This window comes from Miniopterus schreibersii, assembly GCF_964146895.1.
Source record: "Miniopterus schreibersii genome assembly, chromosome: 17".
NCBI lineage: Eukaryota > Metazoa > Chordata > Mammalia > Chiroptera > Miniopteridae > Miniopterus > Miniopterus schreibersii.
In genome coordinates, this window is record NC_138117.1 from 6,086,723 (window position 1) to 6,112,661 (window position 25,939).

A 25,939-nucleotide genomic window follows, 5' to 3' on the forward strand; every position below is an offset into this window, starting at 1 on the left:
ATCACCTTGGCTCAGAGCCCTAATTAGACATGCCTTGCAGGAAATGTTGAAAGAAGTTCTTTAGAGAGAAGGGAAATGATACAGGTAAAAAACTCATCTATATAAAGAAGGAAAGAGCATTAAAAAAGGAATAAATCATGGTAAAATGTTTTGTTTTTCTTCTTAATTGACCTAACAGAAAATGGTTTGTTTAAAATCATAATAGCAACAATGCACTCAGTGATTGTAGCTTATTAGTAAGTAAAATGAATTGGCAGCGTGTGATAAGGGACAGGAGGGAGGCCTTAGATATATTCTGCTATAAGGTACTCACACGACCCATGAAGCAGTAGAGTTTATTTGAAAGTAGACTTTTATTAGCTGTAAATGTATATTGCAAACTCTAGGGAAACCAGTAAGAATATTTAAAAAATAAGTATAATTGATATGCTGAGAGAGGAGAGCAAATGGAATCACATAAAATACTCAAACAAAACAAAGCAAAAGGCAGAAAAAGAGTGGAATACAAAAAAAAAGAAACAAGGGCAACAAATGGAAAACAGAAACTTCACGGCCACTACGAGTTGTGGGGCAGGGTGGGGGCAGAGGAAACTACAGAGTTCCAGTGCTTTTTAGAGCCACTGCTTTACAAAAGATCATCTCTGAAGTGTGCCTACTGATGCTTTCCCTCTTTAAAATGCCTAACTCTTTAGAGAATTAGAAATGGCAGTTCTGACTTCGAAAAAACTTTCTGAGACTGTATTCAAGTGGAAGTGTACATCGCAATCCTGTAACCCAGGCCATAGGCCTTGGGCCTTCCGAGTCCTGGAGCCTAGGAATGGAGCAGGTTCATCCACCAGGTCATTTCTTACATTCCCCTTTCCCTCCAGGGAAGATAAGCGTGTATGACCGGTTCTCTCTGCTACAGGTGGAACTCCAGTTAATAAAAAGGGCTTTTACCTTTTAAGACTCTTCTCTCACTACAGTTTATCACAAAGAGTGGCCTGTGGAACACCTGAATCAGAATCACCTAGGATGTCTGTTAAAGAGGGAAATTCCTGGGTCCTGCCAAAAAACTACTGAGTCAGACATTCAGAGAGTGCATTGCTAGCAAATATCACAAATGAGTCTTACATACACTAAAGTTTGAGAACCACTGTTTTAATATATGGTTCCTTTAGAGTTGGAGATAGGGATGGGGTGGGGAAGGCTCTTCCCTTTATGTTTTGGGCCAATTTTATTGCTAGGAATATCTGTTCCCTAACCACCTGTTAAATATATCTGCTAACCAACTATAGTAATGCTCATGGAATATTTGTTGAAAAATTACTTGAGGAGCATGATACTTCCTTAAGCTCCATAATAAACAAAACATTTTTAACTTTCTAACCAAGCTAGAAGTAGTTTTATCCTAAATAAGTTTTCAAATTTTTTATAGGCTGTATGTCATGTGTGCAGAATAGCTATAATTTTTAAATGGTGGGAGTAAAACAAGCCAACTTTATTTAGGTGGACGGCTTGCTCTAATGAAAACCATCAAAGAATCACTTGAGCTTCCATGTCAGTTTAAATTTGGTTTAAAGAATTTCCTGCAAAAGAAAAATAAATGGTTGAAAACATAAGTAGCTATAGAAATATAAATCCAAAACAAACCAAGAAACCTAACATAGAGTTGTAATAAGGGTAAAAAAATTAACAGATGTGTCAGTACATTCTACACGGGAGGTTGGCCTACGGGGTAGGGAACTGAGCGAATGGTGCAGTGGCTCCGATAAACCAGAAGAGAAAAAGATGAGCAGCCTCAGAGCATCAAGATCTGCTCATCAAACCCTCCCAAGAATCAGGAAACTAAGGACTTTGAGATATAAAAACGTAAGCTACAAGACAGAAAACAGAAGGGGACTTTTACTGGTTCTTCAAGTACTGGGTCAATGGGTGGCACGTGAGCTACGTCATTGTAGCGACCACTTTATAGGGACATTGCTCACTCGAGCATAATCTCCGATCACAGTCCTTTTCCGACTGTACCTTCCAGAAGGGAGGCGAAGTGCTCCAACTCACAGATTTGTTAGCAGGGTGTGTGCGTGCGTTTGGCATGTGTGAGTTTATCTGGTGTGTGTGCGTGTTTGATGTGCGTGGTTGTGCATGTATTTTTGTGTTACGTGCGCACCTGTGAAAGGGCACGAGCACGTGTTAGCGGGGCCTGGGTGAGGCTGGCCGGCTTTCAGTCCCACTCACCTTGCATCTCTCACGTCAGGTCTGCGCCCACGTGATGCTGTCACTCTGGAAATGGGACGGAGTGTTAGGTGTATGTCTTTTCTCCTCAGCAGAGAGAGAGAGAGAGAGAACGCGCGCACACACACACACACACACACGCGCGCGCGCGAGCGTGCACAGCAATTCTCTGAACTCTCGGGTCAGATCAGGGGTGCAGGACTCAGTCCCCACCCATCCCGCCCCCTGTACTCCCGACAGCCAGGACAAGGCGACACAAACGAGAAGGGAGAGCTGAAGGCAGACTGACAGAGCACCCTGGAAACTCACTCTGGATGTTGTGGGAAGATGAGGTCTTCTTCAAAGACCCACCTGAAGAAGTAGGCTTAACATTTGTTAAAGATGGTGCCCCTGCGCAGAAATAAGAGAAATGGGGACAGTCACACTCGTCAGCAAAGTCCTCTAAAACCAACCCGGGGTGGGAGATAACGAACAGCCTGTCAGCAGAAGCAGAAAGTACCTGAAAACAACTTCTTTTCCAGTTCTTCTTGAACCTTAATGAGAATCCTTTCCTGTTCTAAGGCTTCTATGTACTTTGAGTAGCACCAGGTTGGCTAGAAAAATGATTTTCAAAGTGAATTTTAGAAATAGTTGCCCCAGAAAATAAACTGAAGGTAAGATGATAACTTATATCAGCCCCTTCATTTGAACACCTTATTGCCATATAACATGTGATAAAACATGCGCATATCATAAATTTATAATTATATAAAATTTCCCAAGTGGAGCTTAACCATTTAACCTTTTAACTGGTCACCACAAGTTAACAACCTGCCTTAAACCATTTAATAAGAATGTGTGCGATAAACTAAAGGTACTTTTCTCTACAGCCTTGACTTAAAATTTTAAATTCCCTGGCCCAGGCTGGGAGGGGCTGGGAGTGAGGAGGAGGGTTTGCAGCTTCTCAGTGAGGCGGTGCCTCAGAAGCTTCCCGAATTTCCTGCCAGCTACTCAGTCACCGTTATAGGCTGGATGTGATTATGAATTCAGGTGCTTAGGAAAGATCCACATTTTTCGGGGGGGCTAGTTTTGCCTTTGGGTTGATTACAATCCTTCAATTTGTAAAATCTATCTGAAACAAATGCTTGTACAGAGCATTCCACACTTACTAAATGCAGTGGATTATTTTGACAATTCCTGGAGTAATTCAACAAGTATACATTAAAGAGCAATAATGAAAACAACAACAATAATAATTTATATTTATAAAAATGCCTTTGGTCTCCAAAAGTGTTTAGTTTCTTAATCTTGAGATATATGACAATACCATCATCATCATCACCCCTTTCTCTTTTTAACAGCTAGGAACAAGGCCTCACAGGAATTAAGTCATTTCTCTCAGGCTTCCAATAATACTGACTTGCAAGTGTCAAAGTAAAAATTAGAAGCCTAGTATTTCTAATTCCACATTTCTCCCTTTTACACTGTTTCTGAAATTTAATGCTAGGCATTGGCTAATAAATGTACTTCCAAATGTCATTATTAGGTATCATGCACTTTTAGATACTGCTTTTTTCAATGTATGGTTCTAAAAAATTGGACGTTTCTCTTCTCTCAATAAAAGCTTCATAGCCTATCAGTAGTCTTAGCTGGGTAGCTGAACTTCCTTGACATTCCTGAATATAAAAAAGATTGATATTCAGGACATCAATCTTTTTTTATTTAAGATGCAACCACTTTCAAGAGAAGTCATTAGAAATGGACATAAATTAAACTTATGAAATTTCACGGAAGTGATGTTAATGTACAAGTTATAAATGTAAATACATATTAGTTGATGGTCATGTACTGGCCAATTTTATGACCACTTCAAAGGATTTAAAAATTGAAACAAAGCATTTGCCACTCTCCTCTCTTAACCCAAGAATATATCAACCTATATACATATAGATTCTATTTTGTTCTATATCTTTCTTATTCTATTTTCCAATAAAACAGTCACTTCAACTTCTGCCTCTTAAATCTTCATATGTACCAAAAAATTATTTTCCTTGATTATATTGTACAGGTTCAGCTGAAATTTTAATGTTCTTTGGAATCTCAAGGAAATCCCTTCCCATCTCTTCTAGTATTACAATTTTAGCCTCATTTTTAAAAAAACACACCTCTACTACTGTAAAATGACTGAGCTACTGCATTCCCCCATCCAGTGCTCTGTAGACATCATCTTCTGTGCTTACCTGTCGGCCGTATGCTAAAGACAGGTCACTGGTCAAAGCAGCTGATTTGGTAGCAGTTCCTGAAATACCTGTACCATATTTGATTCCATCCTGTAATTACATTAAATTATTCTAAAAAGGGGGCTATACTAATATAAACTTACAGTTAAAGGAGTCATAATAGCATATGAAAAAATATTTTGTGGTGAGCACCACACCTGATGTTTCATTAAGTTGATATCACTAATGTGACATAATCTGCTGTTTTGATGGATGTCTCTCACATCGATGTTTCTGTCTCCTCCCTCCCTTCCTCCCTTCCTCTGTCCCTTCCTTTCACTCTCTCTAAAAAAAAGCAATGGAAAAAATATCCTTGGGGGAGGATTAACAAAAAATCGAGTCAGCTGGCATCTTGATCTGGGACTTCCAGCCTAAGAACCGTGAGAAAATGAATTTCTGATGTTTAAGCCACCCAGTCTGTGGTATTTTCTTATGGGAGTCTTAGCAGACCAACACAGTATGGTACCATTTACGTAAGTTAAAATATGTACAAAATAGTCCTCTGTGTTGTTTATAAACTCATATACGTGTGTAAAACACTATCTTTAAAAAGAGATAGAATATATTCCAAAATTAATGGTTACTGTTGGGGATGGGGGGTTCATAGAACTCAGGGCTGGGATAAGAGAATCTACTCTTTCTGCAAAATAGTATTTCTTAAGAGAGAAAAAGCAAATGAAGTAGAATGTTAGTGTTTATTTTGACCTGTGTAGATATGAGTGTTCAATACATAACTTTTGTATCTTTTCATAGTCTTTGTGGATGAAAAAGGGGCATTGGAATAATTCTAACTTGAAAAAAGTAACCTCACAGGGTGATCTCATCATAAATTCCTAACTGGGCAGGTCATGGTGGGTAGTCAGGCCCCAGCCATATAACTTCTTTAGTAAAAGGTTTATCTTTGCCTTAAACAAGCCCTGTCCATTGTTTTTGTGCATGTAGGTTAACACACCTTTGAAAAGCCTTTTTCTCAGACTCCTCAGAAGTGTAATCACCCTCAAAAGAGCAAATAATCTTAACTATCCTGTAGTCCAATCCCTGCCTTGCTTTCTCCTACCTTCGTGTAATCTTTCTTAGTTCCTTACACTCCTTCCTTAATTCCAAATACATAAAAGAAACTGCAAACTGTCATACTCTGAAGCATTTTTCTCAGTCTGTTGAGATCTTACTTCCAGAAGTATCTTAATTTGGCTCAAATAAACTCTAATTAACTCTTATAAAATTTTTCTACAAGTTTGGACAACCTTATGTCAACATCTTTACATTTATTTTTTAAAGTAGAATAGGCATAGAATAGGCATAAGCTTATAAATAAGATAAAATGCATTATTTGGGAACTATTACCCCTCTTCAATTAAAATAGAGAATTATAAAGAAAGATGGGTAGATGAATGGTTGAATGAGTGGACAGACTAGCAGACACACAGGCAGGCTGAACAATTTATGATTCATGTATACAAATTTCAGTCAATGATGTATCAGTCTGCAATCGTAATACTGAAAGTGCTGCCCTCAGTACATAATATTTGTTCACTCACTCACTCATTCATTCATTTAGTATACAATTAGTAATTATCGAGCATGTGCTAGACACTGGTGTAAGTGCTTATGAGACACAGAGGAAAAAGCCAGACACTGTCCTGGAGGATCTCGGTCCAGTGAGGACAGCAAGCGCAAACACATATTCCTAAGACAATATAAAGTGTTCTCCAAGAGAGGGTCCTACATGTGACTACAGTGGGTGTGAGTTCTTGAGTTGCCTAGGAGAGTGTCAAGGAAGCCTTCACACAGAAGAGATGATATTTGAGATAAATTTTAAGGAATTAAAACCAAGTCTGAAACCTCCAACTGAAGGCTTAAAAGCCTCTAAAGTTTGTATTCTGTAACTTTGCTGTATTTTTCTCTGGCTCAAATTTCTCTATAAATTCACACAAATCACGTACCTTTTATAAGTCTGATTAAACCCCAAATGAGTCTAGTCTCACCTTTGAAAATTTCTCATCTTCTGTGGCTGCCAGTTTCTTTTTCTGCTTAATATATTCTCTCCTTCTCTCTAAAGCACTCATAATATTTTCGTCAGTTAAGTTCTTCCTAAACTCACAAAACTGAGGCCAAAATTTAAACAGAACTCCAAAAATTGTCATCTGTATAAAAAACAAGGTATGTCTCAGATTACAATTTTATACAAATGTACCATTTTAAATGCTAATTCACAATAATGGATTAACTATTGTATCTTTAATATACAGCACGTTTCCTCCAACTTATTGTCTCCAGACATCTTGGTACAGTTTTAGCTCAGCACATGCTTATCATCAATGTTTTTTACTGCCAATGAGAAGCCTTTCTTTAAAAAAAAAATCTTAAATACACTTAAAAGTTACTTTATTCTTTATGTTTCCCTAACCAATTGATTGTATTAATAAAGAATCCATTAGGTCTTTTTAAATAAGAAATTTATGTTTTCTTTTAAAACATATACTAGCGGATCTGCCACACACTCTGCTGCTTTATGCAAGTATCCCAAATATTCGGTCCATCAAGGGGAAACTCCTCTCCCCCTCCCCTTTCCTTCTTTCAGAGAAAGGAAATACCATTTACCTCTGGAAAAGCTCTTAAACAAAGCTGCAGATCTAAGAATAAATCTTGAGTAACTTTTAAATGATACAATCTCTCTTTTATGTGAGAGCAAGAAAAGTAACATTTAAAAAGCAGAGTGGTATCCTGGACAAATGCTTTCTATGAGGACACTGTACAGTAAGTGATTAATTGTGATATTTATGGAGATAAGAATTGTTGCTCAAAGTCCCATGCCAAGTTTTTCCATTAGTTCCAGAGGCATACATTACTTCCAAGAAGGTAGGACTTGCCACATCAGATCAAGTCCAACATTTTGTTGCTAGGAATGGCCTTTCTCTAATGCCCTGGAGGAAAATGAACCATCCCATTAGGCTCCAAGCCAACTCTTCCGAAGGAAAGAGGAGTTTTTAAAAAGCAAATGCTGCAGTGATCAGCAGAGTGCTGAATTAGTTACGTTTCATGACTCCTCTTTTCTGTACATGGATATTATTAGTAATTCTAAAATTATTTACTCCTTTTAAAATACTACTTTGTCACTGGATTCTGTAGCCTCTTGGGATTGTGAACACAAAAGCGGGAGATACTTTATTTGATAAAATGCAGGCCTTTAAATTGTTTTCATTTACCTGCCATGCTTTAATTCAGTAAGCCCCTGCTCCACTGTTCAGGGATCTTGATAGTTTTTATGTGAACTTCTTAAACTTAAATACCCCTCCTTCTCTATTTACCAACTATTGACCCCACTTTTCAGTTGTCTAAAATCTGAGTCATTCCCAACTCTCAGATATATTTGTTTCCATTTAGAAGGCCTTCCAGTAAAAGTCAGCTAATTAACACAGAATTTTTCAAAGGCAGACATAAAATTGCTCTATTTCTAAAAGATGCAATTAAGATTTTAGGTTAGTAACTTATGTGTTATTCATGAAAATGACCTGGTACCTCCAGAGCCTTAAAAGATAGCCAAACTATGGCTAAGAAAATGTTTTAATAAATATAGAGCCATTTTGCTCGCTGCCAGCAGATTGACAATGGCTTTAGTATGAGTGAAAGGTCCAGTGATGAGAACTTCGGCTGAGCAATGAGGGATGCAGGTGGGTGACAGGCAGAGGCAACACTGATAACAAGGCTAAAACAGGCAACGGTTTTAAATTTACTACTCAGCCCTCCTGCTCAACTTGGCTCTCATTTCCAACTCGACCTTCCTCCTTCCTGCTGTGACAGATGTCCTCTCACATCACTCACTCGCATGTTCAAAAACGTCACTCCCAGGCCAGGAATTCAGGCCGCGAAGGAAAATGAGAAACAGGCCCTGCCCTCAAAGACCTTCCAGTCTAACAGGAAAGTGAGGCACGGAAAGGTCATTTTCAATCTTGTATAATAGGTCTCTGAAAGGGACAAATCTGGGATATTACAGGAAGGGAGGAAGTTACTGCAAAAAGCTCAGGAGGGAAGAGAGTGAAGCCACTTCATGGGACCATAAATATGCCAGTGAGACTGGGAGGTACATGGTGAGAGACGTGTTAGAGGGAGGTGTCGGAAGGAGTACAATCTCCCATCTGAGGACACTGGGAGCAACTGTAACTGAAAGCAGAGAAGTGGCATGATCAGATAGGCATTTTGAAAAAGACTGCTCTGTCTCAGAAAGTTAAATGGCTTAGAGAGTGCCCAGAGGCTGGGAGGCTGGGTCATCATTGTGAGGCTCTGCAGATACCACTGAGGTAGTGGCACAAAGCTGGAGAGCAGTAGAAAGAATGACAGATAACAAGGAGACAAAGGGACACCTTTCAGGGACTGAAGATCTAAGGGTAAGGGAGTGCAGGAGAGGGAAGACCTGAAGATGGCAACCAGACCTCTGGCCTGTCATTCCCTGAGCTCCCTTAGGAAACACAGGACGAATAACAGGTTTGGTGGGGTAAGGCCCCTAAATAAATATTCTCTTACTTTTCTGACACTCCAACATCCATATTTAAGATATGGGCCTGGGGCTCCATTTTAGGACATCGGGTAGAAGGCATAAACTAGAGGAACCCAGCAAGTTCACGGCCGCAGTCCCTGGACAGTGCAGCAAACCAACCGGAGTGAGCAGCTCCAGACGTTCACAGTCAGACTCAGGGCCCTTGATCTAGGTGGGCAGCCCTGGCCTGGTTATCAGCAGGCTTGGACCAGGCTGAGTGATCTCTCAGATCTTTTCATTAACAGATGCTACGACTCTGGCACCGTGTTTTCTCTATTTCTCTCTAGCACATCCTCAATCATTCCTCTATATTTTCGCCTATTTTAATGCATAATTTGGATTGCGAGCCCACTCTCAGGTCCTCAGAGGACTTAGAACACAGCTGGCTCACAAATGAATGTTACAGAGTAATGGCCTTTTTCCACGCTCAAGGGCAATCATACCCTAAATCTCTGTTTCATATCACTTAAGTCATGACATGGCCTTCCCTATTACCTCTATTATAATTTATTTTTCTTAACCATTTTTCAGGAACAACATCAGTAAAAGGCTTTTCAAAATGCAAATAAATTATGTTCACCAAATCACTGTTTTCTATTATTTATCTTAAAAAGAAGTAATGTGAGCAGGTTAACAGGCATGATTTTCCTTTCATGAGCTTGTGTACTTTATGTTGGTCGGGTACTTAAATCTCCTCTCACTTCTTTTATGAGCTATGTGAATATTCCAATCTTTAAAAATACACAAATCTTGGGACACACATATGCCACACATTTTTGTGGTAGCAGATATTTTAAGAGGAAATATGAATGGTGGGAAAGGAAGGAGCTTATTTTCTAAATTAGAAACAAAAAATGATAGTATTTAGTAATTGTATTTGTTGTATATTATCAACAAGATAGTGAACTACTAGTTTCTTATGTTCTGTGGCATCTGCAAAAGTTTTTTTAATTAAAGAGAATAAATCCCAGTATTAGGAGGACTGGAGCCTTGCCAAATATGAATGATGCAAAAGCTTTGAAAGAATGTCTATATTGTCAAACTGTTTAAAAATATGCGTAGCCAGGTGCCCCGATCTCTTACCTGTGCCTCTCTAAATACATATGGTCCTAACTCCTTCCTGTGTTCAATAATCTTCTGGGCTTGCTCTACCGGAATGTCAATTTGCAAAGCTGGTGGAATGATGGAATTAATAAAGCAGTTGATGATAGTCATGGTCTTCTTGTGGATGATGGATTCATCACAATGAGAATGGCACAAGTCCTGGAGAGGAGGGAAGATAGAACAATACATGACTAATGTATTACCAGAACACTTTATAGAATTCTGCCAATATGTCTTTCAGCTAATACATACTTTTTAAAAACTGAGTTTTGGAGAGGTGGGGGAGGGGAGAGACAGAGAGAGAAGCATCAATTTGCTGTTCCACTTGTTGATGCATCATCGGTCGCTTGTTGCATGCGCCCTGACTGGGGTCAAACCTGCAACCTTGGCGTATTGGGACGACACTCTAACCAACTGAGCTACCCAGCCAGGGCCTAAGGCATACATTTTAACTTCAGGTCAAGAGGGTACTGGGACATGCCAAGGCTATCTTAAAAAAACCATACCTTTTATTTCTCTTGGGTTTGAGGCACCTACGTCTTTGATGAATATAATGTACCTTACGTAAATACAGGTTTCACTTTATCCTGATTGCTGCTTCTCCCATGCAAAGGAACAGATCTAGTGTTTACTTTGCTTTATTTAACAAATTTATGTTGAGTGCCTGCTATATGCAGACACTGAGCCGAGCCCCATTTACAGTGCCTGTCCTTTAAAAGGCTCGATTTCCACCAGATGAGGAGCACAATAGCATGTTGCTACGATAAAGGTGCGCGCAGCCTTCCAGGAGAGCCCCGAGAACAGGCACCTAACTCTACCTACAAGTGGCTACACCAGCTTCCTCTGCCGTAACTGCCTCCACACCGGGAGGCTTAGGCTCACAAGGGCCAGCTACGTAGGCTACAAGCTGGTGGCGACAGGGGTGTCCGCATGCATCTCTATTTTTTAATTAATCTATTACCTTCTCTTTATTGTAAAGAACTTAAAAATAGTGATCGCATGTTAAAAAGGCCCAGTTTTATGTCACAGATGTAGGGCTTTTTTTTAAATAAAGAGGTAGCTTAGCTTGGATTACAGCATTTGTCTGTCACAGACATTGTTCTAGAAATCACAAGAAAGCACACATATTTGGAAGTAGTTCTAGGGCAGAAATGAGCCAACATTTATTAACTACTCACTGCACGATGGGCATTGTAATAACACGTCTTATGGATACTATTAAAGCAAAGAGAATTCTAGTGTTTGCCATATAAAACTTCACATACAGTTTGGCATAAGGTATATGTGAAAAGAGCTTGATATGTTACATGGAGACAATAGTTAGCATTTTTTACTCAATTTAGTATCCCCTCAAAAAGTGCCTATTTATACCACATGTTTGGCATGTTACCAAAATGTATTTTTTTTTGCCATTACTAGTGAGATTATCATAATAATTATTCAGTGAGCCTGGTTCATAACTATGAAATGCAAGGCTTGTGAAATAAAAACAAATTTGTAAAGTTATACAGTTTAATTTTGAGAGTGAAGGGATAGACTTTAGACAATGAAAATTCATTTTTCCTAACTGTTCTGTCCTATTATACATTAGCCTCGTGAACTTTTACCTGTCAGTTAAGTCTCTGTGTAAGCATGCCTTCCCTAGCAAGCTTTCCGTGACTCCCTCAGTCCAGGAGAGGTTTCTGCCTTAGGTACCTGGTTGCAATCTGTGCTTCTGCAGGCACTGCACTAAACACACAGTTGTAATCACCTCGTCTGTCCCTGGTCTGTCCCTCCCATGACACTGTAAGCTTTCTGAGAGGGAGACTGTTTTGGTCACAGCTGAATCCTCAGGATTTAGCCTAGCCCTTAGTAGGTGCTCAATAAGTAGTTATTGGATGAATATGCGCTTCCAGTCTTTTCTCTATGGAGAAACACACGCCATTTTATTTATTATTTATTTATTTATTTATTTTTATTTATTTATTTATTTGTTTATTTATTTGTTACTGTTAACCCTCACCCGAGAATATTTTCCCATTGATTTTTCAGAGTGGGAGGGAGAGAGGAACAGGGACGTGAAAGAGACACATCGATTGGTCGCCTTCCGCACGCACCCGACCAGAGTTGGGGATCGAGCCTGTTACCCAGGTACATGCCCTTGACCCGAATGGAACCTGAGACCCTTCAGTCCAGGGGCCGATGCTCTAACCACTGAGCAAAACCGCCACGGCACACACACTGCTTTAGATTAAATCATACTGTTTCCTAGTAGCTAGGTTTTAAAAAATCAATAAAGTATCTTATCATCATTGATTATTTCCCCACAGCACAACTGTTAATGGCTGCAGAGCAGTCTACTGTACAGATGCATCATGATTCAGTACCCAGTGTCCTGTGTTGAATATCTGGGTTCTTTCCAGTTTTTCACAGCTCAGAACAATCTGATTAAGGTCACTGGAGCCACCTTTTTGCATAGTACCACAGTCATTACTGAAAGGAGCATAATTTGGTGGATAAGGGCATGCGTGTCAGCAACAGAATGCCCAGCCCTGCCACCTAATTAGCTGTATGATGCCAAGTTTCTTAATTTCTCTACGCCTTAGCTTCATCTGTAAAATGGTGAGAATAACAGCTTTGGCCTCATAGCATTCTTTTTTTTTTTTTTTAATGGAGATTAGCAATATATAATTTTTTTTTAAATCCTGGCCTGGGATATGTTTATTGATTTTTAGAGAGAGAGGGAGGGAGGGAGGAAAGGAGGGCGGGAGAAAGAGAGAAACATAAATCCGTTGCCTCCCGCATTATCCTCTTAATCTCCAGTTTTATTTTTATCCCCTATTTTTATAGTGGGATAAAGTAGGCTGCTTGCAGGGAAATGAGCCTGCTACCCTGGGAGTGTTTAAGTGGAGGCTGCATGCCTACTTGTAGGTATTTCTAGAAAACATTCTTGTATTCAAGTCTAGATTGTAAAACCTAGAAAGTCCTCTCTCCCTTTTCAATGCAAAGATTCTATATGATTTCATTCAACACTTAAACCTGAAAATAAACTGCTTTTTGAACCTGAGCACTTGCTCTTTCACTTACTCATTTTGTTAAGAATTTGGCCATTCTTTCCAACAGAAAAGCTTCCCTCGTCTCTGCTGGTGTATTTATCTATAACTCACAATCCTTTATTACTGTTGCTGTAAATATGGTTGGGAATTCTGGTAAGGAAGTCTTGGTAAAATACTAAATATGGATACCTCGGGGAAAATTACAGTGTATAGTACATTTATAAATAGGTGATATGCAAAAATGCAGTTCAAACTTTTCAAGAAGTTTCTCATTAGATCCTACAATATGGGACTATCCCTAAAACCCTACACAACCATTTAGGGCTCACGCTCACTCTTCATGGCACGATGATAACGTATCTCAAATAGAGACGTAAACACCTCAATATTCTCATGTTGGTATGAAAGCGGCAAAACTGGGATACCTTCTACATAAAGTTACAGTTAAGAATCTGCTATGTGAATGCATCTCCTCCCCCAAAAGAGGTGGTTTTCTCCCATCCCCAATAAAATACCTTATATTTTTGTACTTCTTGCCAAAAGAGCACCCCATTTTCCAATAAGTCTCCTTTTAGAGCCACGAACCGCTGAAATTGTCTCGAGGTAACTGGATTCAGTAATGCCTTACGAAAAGCAATGATTTCACAAGACGAAGAGATCCATTTACTCTCCACCGGCTGTCCAAAACAGAGGACCGAAGATTAGCTGTGTTTTCAAAGTAACCAAAGTCATTCAGTAGACTAAAAATCACCAAATTCTATCTCCTTTACTTTTGGCTGTTGAAATTTATGGCCTGGATACAACAGAATTCGGGAACTTTCCCACCCTGTTCCTCTCCCCTTTATCTCCTTTACATGTTTATGGCATCATTTTGTTAAGAGGTAGAGAGAAAAAGAAATGATTGAATGATTTAGAACATGTGACTATGTTGTTTAAGAATGTTAACAATTGTTACAGTTTGAGACTATGGTGGAAAACTACATTTTAGTGCATAGGATGAGTTCTGTGCTTAAACAGAACAAAGTAATCATAATGTTATGATTATATATTGTTATATCATTATTTACTTTATGGTTTCTTATATTGTTATAAATTGATATGTAATTCTCTTACATTTCAAAAAGCAAAAACAGTTGAACATTTAAAATATTTTTTTCAAATTTTTAGAAAAAAAATCAATTAATTCTATTCATTTAAATAGGAATCTAGCCCAGCCAGCATGGATCAATGGTTGAGCACTGACCTATGAACCAGGAGGTCATGGTTCAATTCCAGGTCAAGGCACATGCCTGGGTTTCGGGCTCGATCCCCAGCCGGGGGGGCATGCAGGAGGCAGCTGACCAGTGACTTTCCCTCATTATTGATGTTTCTATTTCTCTCTCCCTCTCCCTTCCTCTCTCTAAAATCGATAATAAAAAATAAAAATTAAAAAAAATACATAAATAGGAAATTTACCATTGGCCTTCACTATAATTCTATCCTGGAAAGATTATGTTTTTTAGTGAATTATCTTTATATTATTTTAATAACAAATTGTTATTAAGAATTAATATGAAATAATTATTAATACATTATTTTTAATAACAAACTTCCTTTGACTGAGGTTTCACTTTACACAACAAAAAAGACTGAAGGAGCCATGGTGTTTGGTAATATTTAAAGGTATTACTAATTTTATATCTTCACAATTTTAAGATGTCTACTTCTTTTACTTTGACCATTTAGATCACATATTCATTCCCCTTTAGCCTCTCAGGTGACAAAACAGATTTTATTGAATTTACTGAACAGATTTGTTTTTTACTGGATACACTTTATTGAAGTTCCCCAAATCTGAGTTTAGCTTACAACCATGCATCATTCCAAAGGCAATGTTTTAAGTGAACCTAGGAATTATAGTAACAATCAAACAAAACACATGATAAATATTCATTATGATAATGCATAAAATAAGTTTCTTGAAACAAATCTTATGTGACCATCAAAATGAGAGATTAAGAGGGTTATGTAAAAAGTGCCAAGGGAACACAAAGGAAGGGGTAACTAATTCTGCCTGGAGAAACAAAAGCTTTATATAGAAGAACCTTCAGGACGACACACATCTGAGTTGGAAACTGAAGACTGAAGGCAACCCCAGGCAGTCTAGATGGATGGCGGTGCCTTTAACCCAGATAAAGCAACTAGATGTCTATCGCTGTGTTAGTGAGGCACTGGTCGCATTCTCTGCACGAGAAGTTAAGACCCTCACCATATGGTCCATATTAAAATTACGGCCCTATAAATACGAACAGCTATGTATTAGGCTGGGATGTTTGCTTAAAACCCACTCAGCAAATAATGTTTTAAGACCTGCTTCTTAAGATACTAAACCTTAGTAATTTAACTAAAACCTGTAATTTTACTAAACGAAAAATAACATACTATATAACGCACAATAATATGAAATATAAACCCATTGTATTTAGTATTTCAGTAAAAATATAGCAAAAGACAAACATAACAATAGGGGTTTTTTCCCTTTCAGGAGGAAGATTCAGAAAAAGAGGGCCCTAACAGATACACACACACACACACACACACACACACACACATATACACGCACTCCTTTAACAGTTGAATAAAATTTTGTCTTTGTTAGTTTGCAGTGGGTCACCTGGGTCTAGTTTAACATTTTATCAAGACCTGTGGAAGAATGAAGGCCATAAATCTGTAGGCTGGAAAAGAAGACTGTGTTTATCACACTTGTTAAGAAGCAAAATAGGCAATTTCTAGTAAAGGTGTCATATTATAGTGGTTTAAATAATCACCAAGATGATAGGTATCTTAGTTCTTTTAAAGCTAAATGTAATTCTAAATAAAGGGGGTAATGTAGGATAATTTAACCCGCTGATTCTGCTGCTGTCTTCTCATTCCTTTTGTTTTACCCACTCTCAGTAATAAATATACTACCACATGCTGGAATGAACACATTGTCTCCATAAACCCATCACAAGCAAAATAAATAAAAATACATATTGAAAGTCCAATCGGACACTGCTGGAGTTGAGCAGGTGAAGGACTCTTTAAGAAGCCTCTGATAGAATCACACTTTCCACTGGATTCCATCAGCCAGTTAAGAGCAGTGTTGCTGGTCAGCTGGTGGCTTAGGAATCAGGGTCTGCGATAAGGGTTTATGAACAAGAGACAGGAGAAAAGTACTTTGGCAGAGTAGACGTTAGAGGAGAAGGAATGTAACAAATATTACTTGCCTTCCAGATCCCAATTTTCCTTTCATGTTTCTGCAGTAAGAGCTCCTCAGCTACATCTATCAGCTGTACCTAAAAGCAAAACCAATCATCTTATGCCAATTATTCAGAGGGTCTAAAGTTCTGAAATCATTTACTATTTTAGTAGCTTTAAAAAATGAGATGGATGGATGGATGGATGGACGGACGGACGGACGGTCGGAGGTAGAAACAGAAATAGACAGATATATAGATGTAAGTATATAGAATGGGGTTGTCTTCTATACATTGTTCTGCACCCTATTTTTTTCACTCAACAAAATCTTTCATATCAGTACCTGTGGAAATCTCAATTTACATTTTAATCTCATTTTATATGGAAGTCTGCATAGTTTTCCATAGTATGAAATTACCATAATCCATTTAAGTATTCCCCCTTGTATATCCTTGCCCATTTATGAAAGGACTTAATAATATAAAAAACAACTATATTAATAGATAATATTTGGGTGTTTGCTGTGGGCCAGGCACCATGCTAAGAAACTAAACATATACTGTTCATCTCATCTTCACAACAATCTTATGAAGCAATTACTCTTATTAACCCCACCTTATTAAATGAGAAAACTAAGGTTATATGACTTAAAGCTGTATAATTAATATATGGCAGTGCTGAGATTAAAGCTTGGAAGTCTGATTCCACGCTCTTAACCAAGATACCATAGAAGGACAATGGCTGGGTGAACAGGTACTGCCAATCACTATCTGAAGATTATAGTACTAACTTGTATACCTTTATCCTTTGACGTGCTGCAAACTGTTCACTTGCAAGAAACAAAGGCAACCACACATTTTCTAGCCTATTTAGGACATGCTTCTGAATTTCGATGAGAACAGGTGCATCAAGTTGCTCATGGAGAATCTTCCCCCAGCCACCACTTAAACTCATTATCTAAGAAAACAAAATGAAACAGAAACTACAAACTTCTGTTTGGGTAAAGAAACACTAATAGTCGTTAATTTATTCATTCACCCCAAACCACTTGCTGAGCACCTGATAGGTGCCACAATTTTAATTTTCTGTAAAATATCTCCTGGCTCTTTTGTGTATATTACAGACAGACAACTCTGCTAACATCAAACAGAGAATTGTGGTTTATGTGATGGTTGCTTTAGAAGTATGATTTTGCTTATGGTATATTTCAAAGAACACCGGAATGGGATTTTTATCCTGTATGAGCACAAGCAATGGCACTTTTTTCCTCCACGGCCCCCTTTCTTCAGCTGTAAAATGAGGGCATTAGTGCATCAGTTTCCTAAGATCTCTTCTAGGTCTAATATTCTATGAATCTGTGATTCTCGTCAGATGGACATGTTTGAGAAATCGTTTTCTTTTGAGTATGAGGAAACTGAGGCTTAGTAAAGAGACAGCCTTAACTCACATATTATAAATATGTATAATACCAAAAATATTGGGTTGGAGATGGTGGGATGCTAGTGTGGTAGCAATGTAGGGCTGTTCCAACAACGTCCAAGCAGCACACAGAGGCAGCCGGGCGCAGAGAAAGGCCAGGCCCCACAGACAGTAGTCTCTGGCTCGCACGGGCGCTGCTTTTGTTCCGTAACCCTCACCAGAGGATACTTTTTTCATCGCGTTTCAGAGAGAGTGGAAGGGAGGGGGAGAGAGAGAAACATCGATGTGAGAGAGACACATGGACTGGCTGCCTCCCACACCACACTGACCCAGGCCGGGGACGAGTCTGCAACCAAGGCACGTGCTTGGCAGGAATCAAACCCAGGACCCTGCATTCTGCGGGCCGACACTCTAACCACTGAGCCAAACTGGCTAAGGCTCAGGCAGCATCTTTTATAAAACACAATTTCTTTGTGGCCCAAATCTTCCTTCTGCATATTTACTGACTTCAACAAGTTATACTAATGGCTATTTCCTGCTGTAAATTATTCTGTTTCCTACCTGTTCTGTGTATAAACCAGTCAAAAATTTTGGACTGCTCATTGGAAAAATTACCTTCTTCTTAGCTTTCCATTGATTAATAAGATTAATTAAACCTTACTAATAAGCTGTTTTCCAGATTAAAGAAAGAGAGCCCTGGCCGGAGTGGCTCAGTTGGTTGGGGCATGGTCCCATTCACCAAAAGGTTGTGGGTTCAGTACACAATCAGGGCACATATCTAGGCTGCGGGTTGGATGCCTAGTCAGGGGGCACATATGGGAGGCAACCCATCGATGTTTCTCACTTTCTCTCGCTCTAAAAACAAATTTTTTTGTAATGAATAAAATCTTTGGAAAAAAACAAACAGCCCTGGCCAGTGTGGCTCAGTTGGTTGGGCATCATCCCGGGCACCAAAAGGCTGCCCCTTTGATTCCAGGGCAGGGCACATGCTGGGGCTGCTGCCTGGCGTCCTGGAAGGCGGCGTGCAGGAGGCAGCCCACCTGTGGGTCACTCTTGCATGTTGTTCCTCTCTCCCTCCTCCCTCCCCTCTCTCTCTAAAACAAATCAATACAAATTTTTAAAAATTAAAATATATAGAAAAAGAGAAACTCTCTTAGCCATTCTTTAACGTTAATCAAATAACATTAACAATAATGCTGTTGTTTTCCTGTATTAAAAGAAGAAAGAACAAGAGGAAGGACTACTTCGCTGAGCAAAGAGCAAACTGGCCACACAACTGAAATGGGAACTAGAGTGATCTACACAAAGCGCAATGCGATCTGAATACCCTTAAGTATGAAATAAGAAAATAAAAATAAAGGTAAAGACAAAGCTGCGGAAGAAGGGCACCAGGAAAACTCCTCTGTAGTAAGCACAACCGCTGGCTGTGATAGCAGTGGGTGACCTTTTCCGCTGAATTTTAAATTCTCAGCATGTTATACTATGGAGGGTTCGCACAGTAGCATCAGATACCACTGAACCTCACGCAACACAGCACAAGCCAACTAGAAAACAAATTCTTTCCATGTGCTTATTACATGCTTGTGCTTATTAAGATACCCAACCTCTTTAGCTAACACATCCCAGATTTGTATCTCAGGGAACTAATGGCAAGGCATTTTTGTCAAGGTTGCTTAATTCTACAACTTCTCCCTCTTAGTGCTAGTTTATTTCTACCTGCAAAGATGCAGCTTTTTAATTTGCTAGGCTCTACTGGTGAACATCTCTGAATTTTTCTTCAACTTGCTGAATTTAGCATTAATCTGAGATTTGTATTTTATAAATGTATGCCATCAGAATATGCATCTGCTAAATTGCCAATATAAAGAAATCAAATGCTATCGTTTGATCTCTAGGTGATAATGTAGTACTAGAAAACTTTGAACTAAATAATTACAATTTTTTAAAGTATAAAAACCGAGCCATATTTTATATGATCAGACCCACTGCTAAATCCTAATATGAAATTTTTGCTGTAAATAATAATGCGACGGTTATTAATAAGTTGTGATACAGACCATGTGACTTTGGTCCAATAAAATGGCCAAACCTATGTTCCTGGTCAATGAAAATAGTTTCTGGGAACAATTCAATAGCAAATGGGATTTTTCAAAATCAATTATGTTTGGAGTAATATCAGTTAATAGAAGCCAAGAAAAGAGGTAAAGATGGAGTTTAATGGCTGATAATGGCAGTTTTCCTCCTGGCTGAAAGGACTTGTCCATCTTGCTCACCACTTATCCTGAGCACTAGAAGAGTGTCCAGCATGTCACAGGCACTCATATTTGCTGAGTGAGTGGATGAATTAATGAATGAATAAAAGGGTTTTTTATTCTATAGATTATTGTTAAAATAACACTTTTTTATAATATGTAAAACTTGAGTGAGTTTTAAAGACATTTATTTTATAAATACTTGTGAATACCTAAAAAATGAGGTCTCAAAAGTGTCTAACACATAAGTCCTAACAGCAAATGGAAAAGATGACTTTCAAGTTGCTGGCAAAGAGAAACAAATGACTGGTTTTTATACTTGAATACAGAAAATATCTTTTCATGTTGATACCTGATCCTGCTGACGCCGAGAAGCTGGACTGTTAGGTCCAAAGAAATAGTTTTTATTAAGGTATTTGTTTTTAATATATATAGATTTTGCATCCCTTTGCTTTCGATCTTTATAAGTTATTCTTCGGAACTGCTCAATGTCTGTCCAGCACATAAGGTCCATGCTAAAATGAAAACAAAAACAAAGTACAGCCTTTCTTACTTATTTCTCTCAGTTCTATTAAACACCAAAACAAAGTTGCTGTACGGAGAGAACTTAGAAAGTGGTTGTCTTGACTACTTAGCTCAAGTGGTTAGATCATGGAACTAACAAGTACAATGTGTGTCTCATCCTGGCTAAATATATGAATGAGTACTGGGGGTCCTGGGGTCAGAAAAATATCTATCACCATTGTTGTTCAGGTCTCAAAGTTCTTCCATTAATGATGGACTAGTACATTCAATTTCAAATATGGAAACATCCGCACCTATTGCATCACTGTTTGGCAACAAGCTAAATTTAGAATAATCCTCAGCACAAATAGAAACTATATATCTGAAATGTGGCTCCCAAGTCTAACCAATGTCTGCTAAATTGTGAGAAAATTATTGGGGAAAAATGATCACATTATATTAGATAAATATGTTATAAGGTCCCAAGATTCTGTGCAAAACTACACTTTACTTATGTATTACCTAGCAAAAGTTATAAAGTATTACATTAACTTCAATAGCTTAGTGAAATACAAGAAAGACACTTCTCAGAAACAGTGATTGAAGCACCTGTCTAGGCAAATGCAAAAGAACAGCAGGAAGGAAAGGGTAAAACACACTGGTGTTTTCATTTAGCCATGCAAACGTATCAACAAATATTATTTAACTACTTAAAATAACATTTTGGAGGTTGTTATTTATTTATTTTTAAATATGTCTTCATTAATTTCAGAGGGAGGAAGGGGGAGAGAGAGAGAGACAGAAACATCAATGATGAGTCATCGATCGGCTGCCTCCTGGCCGCCCCCTACTGGGGATCAAGCCCGATGTTCCCTGACCGGGAATAGAACCTCGATCTCCTGGATCCTAGGTCAAAGCTCAACCGCTGGGCGACGCTGGCTGGGCGGAGGTTGCTATTTTTAAAATGCACTCCCCAACAAAAAGTTATCCATACAGCTTAAAAAAATAAGTAGCTTAGAAAAAATATTTTAAGAGGGAAATATATTTTACAATGGTTATGTTCCTTACCTTGAAGAATGAGCCTCAAGAAACTGACGGAAATGTTCAAACTCCAGCTTGTTGTTAAGCAGATCATTAAAATTAAAATGCCTATATTCTGCAGGAACACTATTCCAGTACTCTGTTTGTTTAGAGATATCAGGATGTGAGGGAATACCAGTTGCAGTTCCACCAGTAGTGCCCTAGTAAAATAATGCTTTTCATAAAAATCTCTTAAACACAGCAAATTATTTTTCAAATTTAAATAAACCGAAATAAAAATTAACTGTTAGGCCAATGCCATTTAACAGGTCAGTGGTAGAACTGGGTAAAGAATCTAGAATCTGGTTCTAAACTCACATAAAATTCTCTTCTGTTCCTTTACATTCCATTCCCTTCTTTTCAGGAACATTCAGTAAACATTTATTATATACTTGCTTATAAAATAGTAATTTTATTCTTTTCATTAATACAGAAGCAATGTCTTTTGTAATAAAAAGAAAACAAAAAGCATACATAATGCTACCATTCAGAGACAACCACCATTAACATTTTTATATATATCCTTCTAATCTTTTTTGTCTACATACAGGTAGTTTATTAAAAATTAAACCAGGGCTATACAACTGTGTATGGTTTTATAACTTGGTTCTTTTTCTTAACAATATATCATTAACATAAAACATTCTTTTATCTGTAACAATTTCAAAAATTATAGAATAATGTAAGATGCTTTTCTAATAAAGATTACATTCTTTAAATGTGATCTCCTTCCTATAAAAGTTAACTTGGGGGTATTTTTAAGACCTATGAAGTTTGCAGGCAGTTTATAAGCCCTTTGGAGCAAAGAGTGAAAGAGGCTTCCTCTCTGAAAAACCCTTCCCTCTGTAATTCCTTAGATGGTTAACCCATCTCCATATATGTTTTTGAAAAGCATCAGGCCATGATGTAAACTACCAATATTTTCAAAGTCAGTTTTCCATAGGAAGAAGGGTTATGGGGAATGATATTAATTTTAGTTCATAAAGTTTAAAATACAATTTTACAATATGCTATCTTTGTGGAGTTTCATGTATGCTTTCCAAGATATTAATCAGTAGTGTCTCCAATAGAGAATTTCTGTGTTAATGAGGCAACTATCATGAAGGTTACATTTAAAAAAGAACTTTACTGTTTTTGTAAAACTTTATTGTAAAAGAATAAAAATTTCAGAGACGTACAAAGAAGAAAGTAAAAATCACCTGAAACCTTACCACTCAGAGCTAACTATCTTTAACATTTTGGTGAACATCTTTTCAGATACCTCTTTGCATATATGTATTCATGTAGAAATACATATACAATTTCATGTAAATAAGATCATGCAATACCAGTGTTTTTGTTCCTTACATTTTATAGAATATGTTCATGTCAATAAATATGAATCCAAACTGTGATTTTTATGTAGATACACATTTAATATTATTGTTTTATGAATCATTCATGGTTTGCTTAAGCCAATCCAAAAGTTTTGAATTTATAAATCAAAATAATACTTTCATATCCTAGTCTTTTTATTGACTTCCCCAAATTCTTTCCATATTTTTAATAACTTCTGCCTATTGATATCATACAATAGATCTTTTTCTGTTTGGAAAACTCATTTTAACTCTTTTGTGACTGGACAACAAATAGACATGCCACCATACAGAAAATCACCAATAACATTCAAGGGAATATAATGTGGCCTGAAGGCTCTTAACTCTCAGCAAAGGCAAACAAGGAGCTTGGCAGCCTGTGTACCTTATCTCCTTTGTTTTTCTGGCTTTGTCATGAAATGTGTCAATACAATGTGACACCTATCAAATGTAGCATCCTAGACAAAGCAGCAACAGAAAAATGAAACTGCTTGTCCCCTACATTATCAATATATGATCTCCCACACCCACCCCTGCCAATATGTGTGGTGGTAACCCCACCAGGATACAAATTTGTTTTTCTAGGTAGAGAGTTGTCTTACCTCAACTTTCTTGGAAAATGTCTCTTTATGCAAAGCCTGGAGTTTTCTGAAGTATATGGAGTCTAGCTGTCGAGTTTCTTCCACCAGCTCCACCTAATAAAATAATAATAAAACTCACAACATCAATAGAATATGCATGATGAAAAAGTGGGGACGAATGTACAGTCTGCCAGTGACACTGGGCTAAGAAACCAGTATGCTTGCCAATAAAGTAAATTAGTTTGGAGGCAAAAGCAGGAAGACCAACACAGTAAAAAATATCAGTTACAGCAAAGTCAGACTTTGAATGAATACAATAAAAAATACATACATTTCTAGGTAATGATATAATGCCGTGATTGTCAACTCGTGTGCTGCAAGAATTTTTAAAACATGCAGTACCTGACTATTTAGTCAGGGGCACTGACCTCTTTTCCCTTAAGATTGTCAAAAAAAATGGCAATAGCCAACAACAATAGACGTTCAGTGTGAATGCCCTGTTTTCAACCATAAATATGTAGGTCACATAACAGAGTTACATCTTATTGGTCACATCTCATAATAAGGTCATGTCTGATTGGTTAATCCTTGATACCAGAAATCCTTATATACAAATATAGGCACCTGCTTTTTTAAAAATCACTTTGGAGCAAAAAGGGTAGGTAATTACTACTATTATTTCTTGTAAATCAATCAAAATTAAACCTAGTTTTGGTCAGAGTAGCAAAAATATATTTGTTGGTGTGCCACAGAATTTAAGTAACTAGTTTATGTGCCATGAGATAAAAAAGGTTGAAAATTGCTGATACAGTGCCACCAAGGGGCCTACTCCTTTCTGGATACACTTGAACTAACAAACGATGGAAGCCTGTTGGGTCACATGTCCAGTTTCTATTCATCATAACAAGATAACAGTCACGAAGGCAGGCACTACTAACTTTAGGCACCACGTAATCCACAGAACACGAAATGACCGGACTCCATTGTCATTAGTCTGTGAGCAAAGGTTTTATTGGTGTAGCAAGAGGGGGAGAGTGTTAATCATCAACTTAAACTTCATAGTAGTTCTCAGCCTTCAGATGAATATTGCACTGTTTTATATAGTCAGGGAACCAAGATCATTCTCCATTTCTCTGTTGCAAGGAAAAAGTCAGTTTGGCTGGCTGAGAACGTTGTGTATTTAATAGCTAGTTTGGGTGGTCTCCTTTGTTATCCTCTTTGGGAAAGAGTCTATCTGCGTAAATCCAGTCAGCTGGACTTTTAGAGAAGTCTCTGGGCTGAATTTAAGGATGTTTCTAGAATTAAAAGAGATTTATTTTTCTTCTTAGTTAAAAGAATGTATAGCCCAGCCAGCATGGCTCAGTGGTTGAGCATCGACCTATGAACCAGGAGGTCACAGTTTGATTCCCAGGTCGTGGGCTTGATCCCCAGTCGGGGGCATGCAGGAGGCAGCTGATCGATGACTGTCATCACTGATGTTTCTATCTCTCCCTCTCCTTACTCTCTCTAAAATCAATAAAAACGTATTTTTTTTTAAAAAGAATGTATAATTTGTCCCATGCATTTTTATGAGAATCATTACTAATGCCAAAACCTTCTGGTTTAGGGAATCTAGTTATAATCCTAAATCTTTATCATTTCAGGACCATATCTCAGGTTCATTTTCCTATACACCATATATTATATTTAAAATAACAACTAAAGAGATTTTTTTTAATTTCATAGGATAGCCTAATTTTCCAAGTGTAATCTATGTATTTTTGTAGTAGAAAGGTTGCAATGTTAAATTTTCAAAACAAAGAGAAATCAAAAATAAAAATTTAATTATTTTGGTCTCTGAATTTAGTAAACCCTAGGGTTGTTTTAGTCACAATCCAATAAGATCACTCTATCCGAGGTGCTTCCGTGTGAATTTTATCTTAATTACCTAACCTATCCTTTCTGGTAGAAGGCATGAAGAGATACGAACAAAACACAGTAACACAATACCGGAGTCCCACCTGAAGTGACCTCATGGACAGGGTACATGCATTAACTTAACATAAAAAATACCCATGAGTGGTTTTAATTTGTGATTCAAAATAAATATTTAACAAAATTTCCTCCACCCGTCAATAAGAGGAGTGAAAATATTCGAGCACTGAGGCTTAACATGACCTCTTCGGGAATGAAAAAAGATGTGTTGAAACTTTTATCCTGTCAAGCAGTCTGACCTGCTGAACATCTGGGGAGCTTTAAGAGAGCAGCGCTGAAGTCAGAGAATGCACTTTCCACAATACATACGAAGCGTTTATGTTTTCCATGGGGATGATATTTATGGTAACTCATCCAGCTTAAAATTAAACGAGCTTTGTCCATTAATCAAAATTAAGACCGCTGCTGAA

General features: G+C 37.9%; 1 protein-coding gene across 1 annotated transcript in view; it reads right to left on the bottom strand.

Moving 5' to 3' along the window:
- Positions 1-341: 341 nt before the first annotated feature.
- RGS22 (regulator of G protein signaling 22) overlaps positions 342-25,939 on the bottom strand; it is an 80,915-nt gene continuing 55,317 nt past the window's right edge. Inside the window, exons 16-28 of the mRNA XM_081116991.1 lie at positions 23,577-23,669; positions 21,608-21,780; positions 20,388-20,550; positions 17,163-17,321; positions 16,394-16,462; positions 13,661-13,822; positions 10,090-10,269; positions 6,458-6,616; positions 4,434-4,523; positions 2,714-2,807; positions 2,524-2,604; positions 2,218-2,262; positions 342-1,568 (exon numbers count right to left, since the gene is read on the bottom strand). Coding sequence (XP_080973117.1) covers positions 2,258-2,262; positions 2,524-2,604; positions 2,714-2,807; positions 4,434-4,523; positions 6,458-6,616; positions 10,090-10,269; positions 13,661-13,822; positions 16,394-16,462; positions 17,163-17,321; positions 20,388-20,550; positions 21,608-21,780; positions 23,577-23,669 — 1,428 coding nt within the window. The 3' untranslated portion in view covers positions 342-1,568; positions 2,218-2,257. The remainder of the gene's footprint in view (positions 1,569-2,217; positions 2,263-2,523; positions 2,605-2,713; positions 2,808-4,433; positions 4,524-6,457; positions 6,617-10,089; positions 10,270-13,660; positions 13,823-16,393; positions 16,463-17,162; positions 17,322-20,387; positions 20,551-21,607; positions 21,781-23,576; positions 23,670-25,939) is intronic.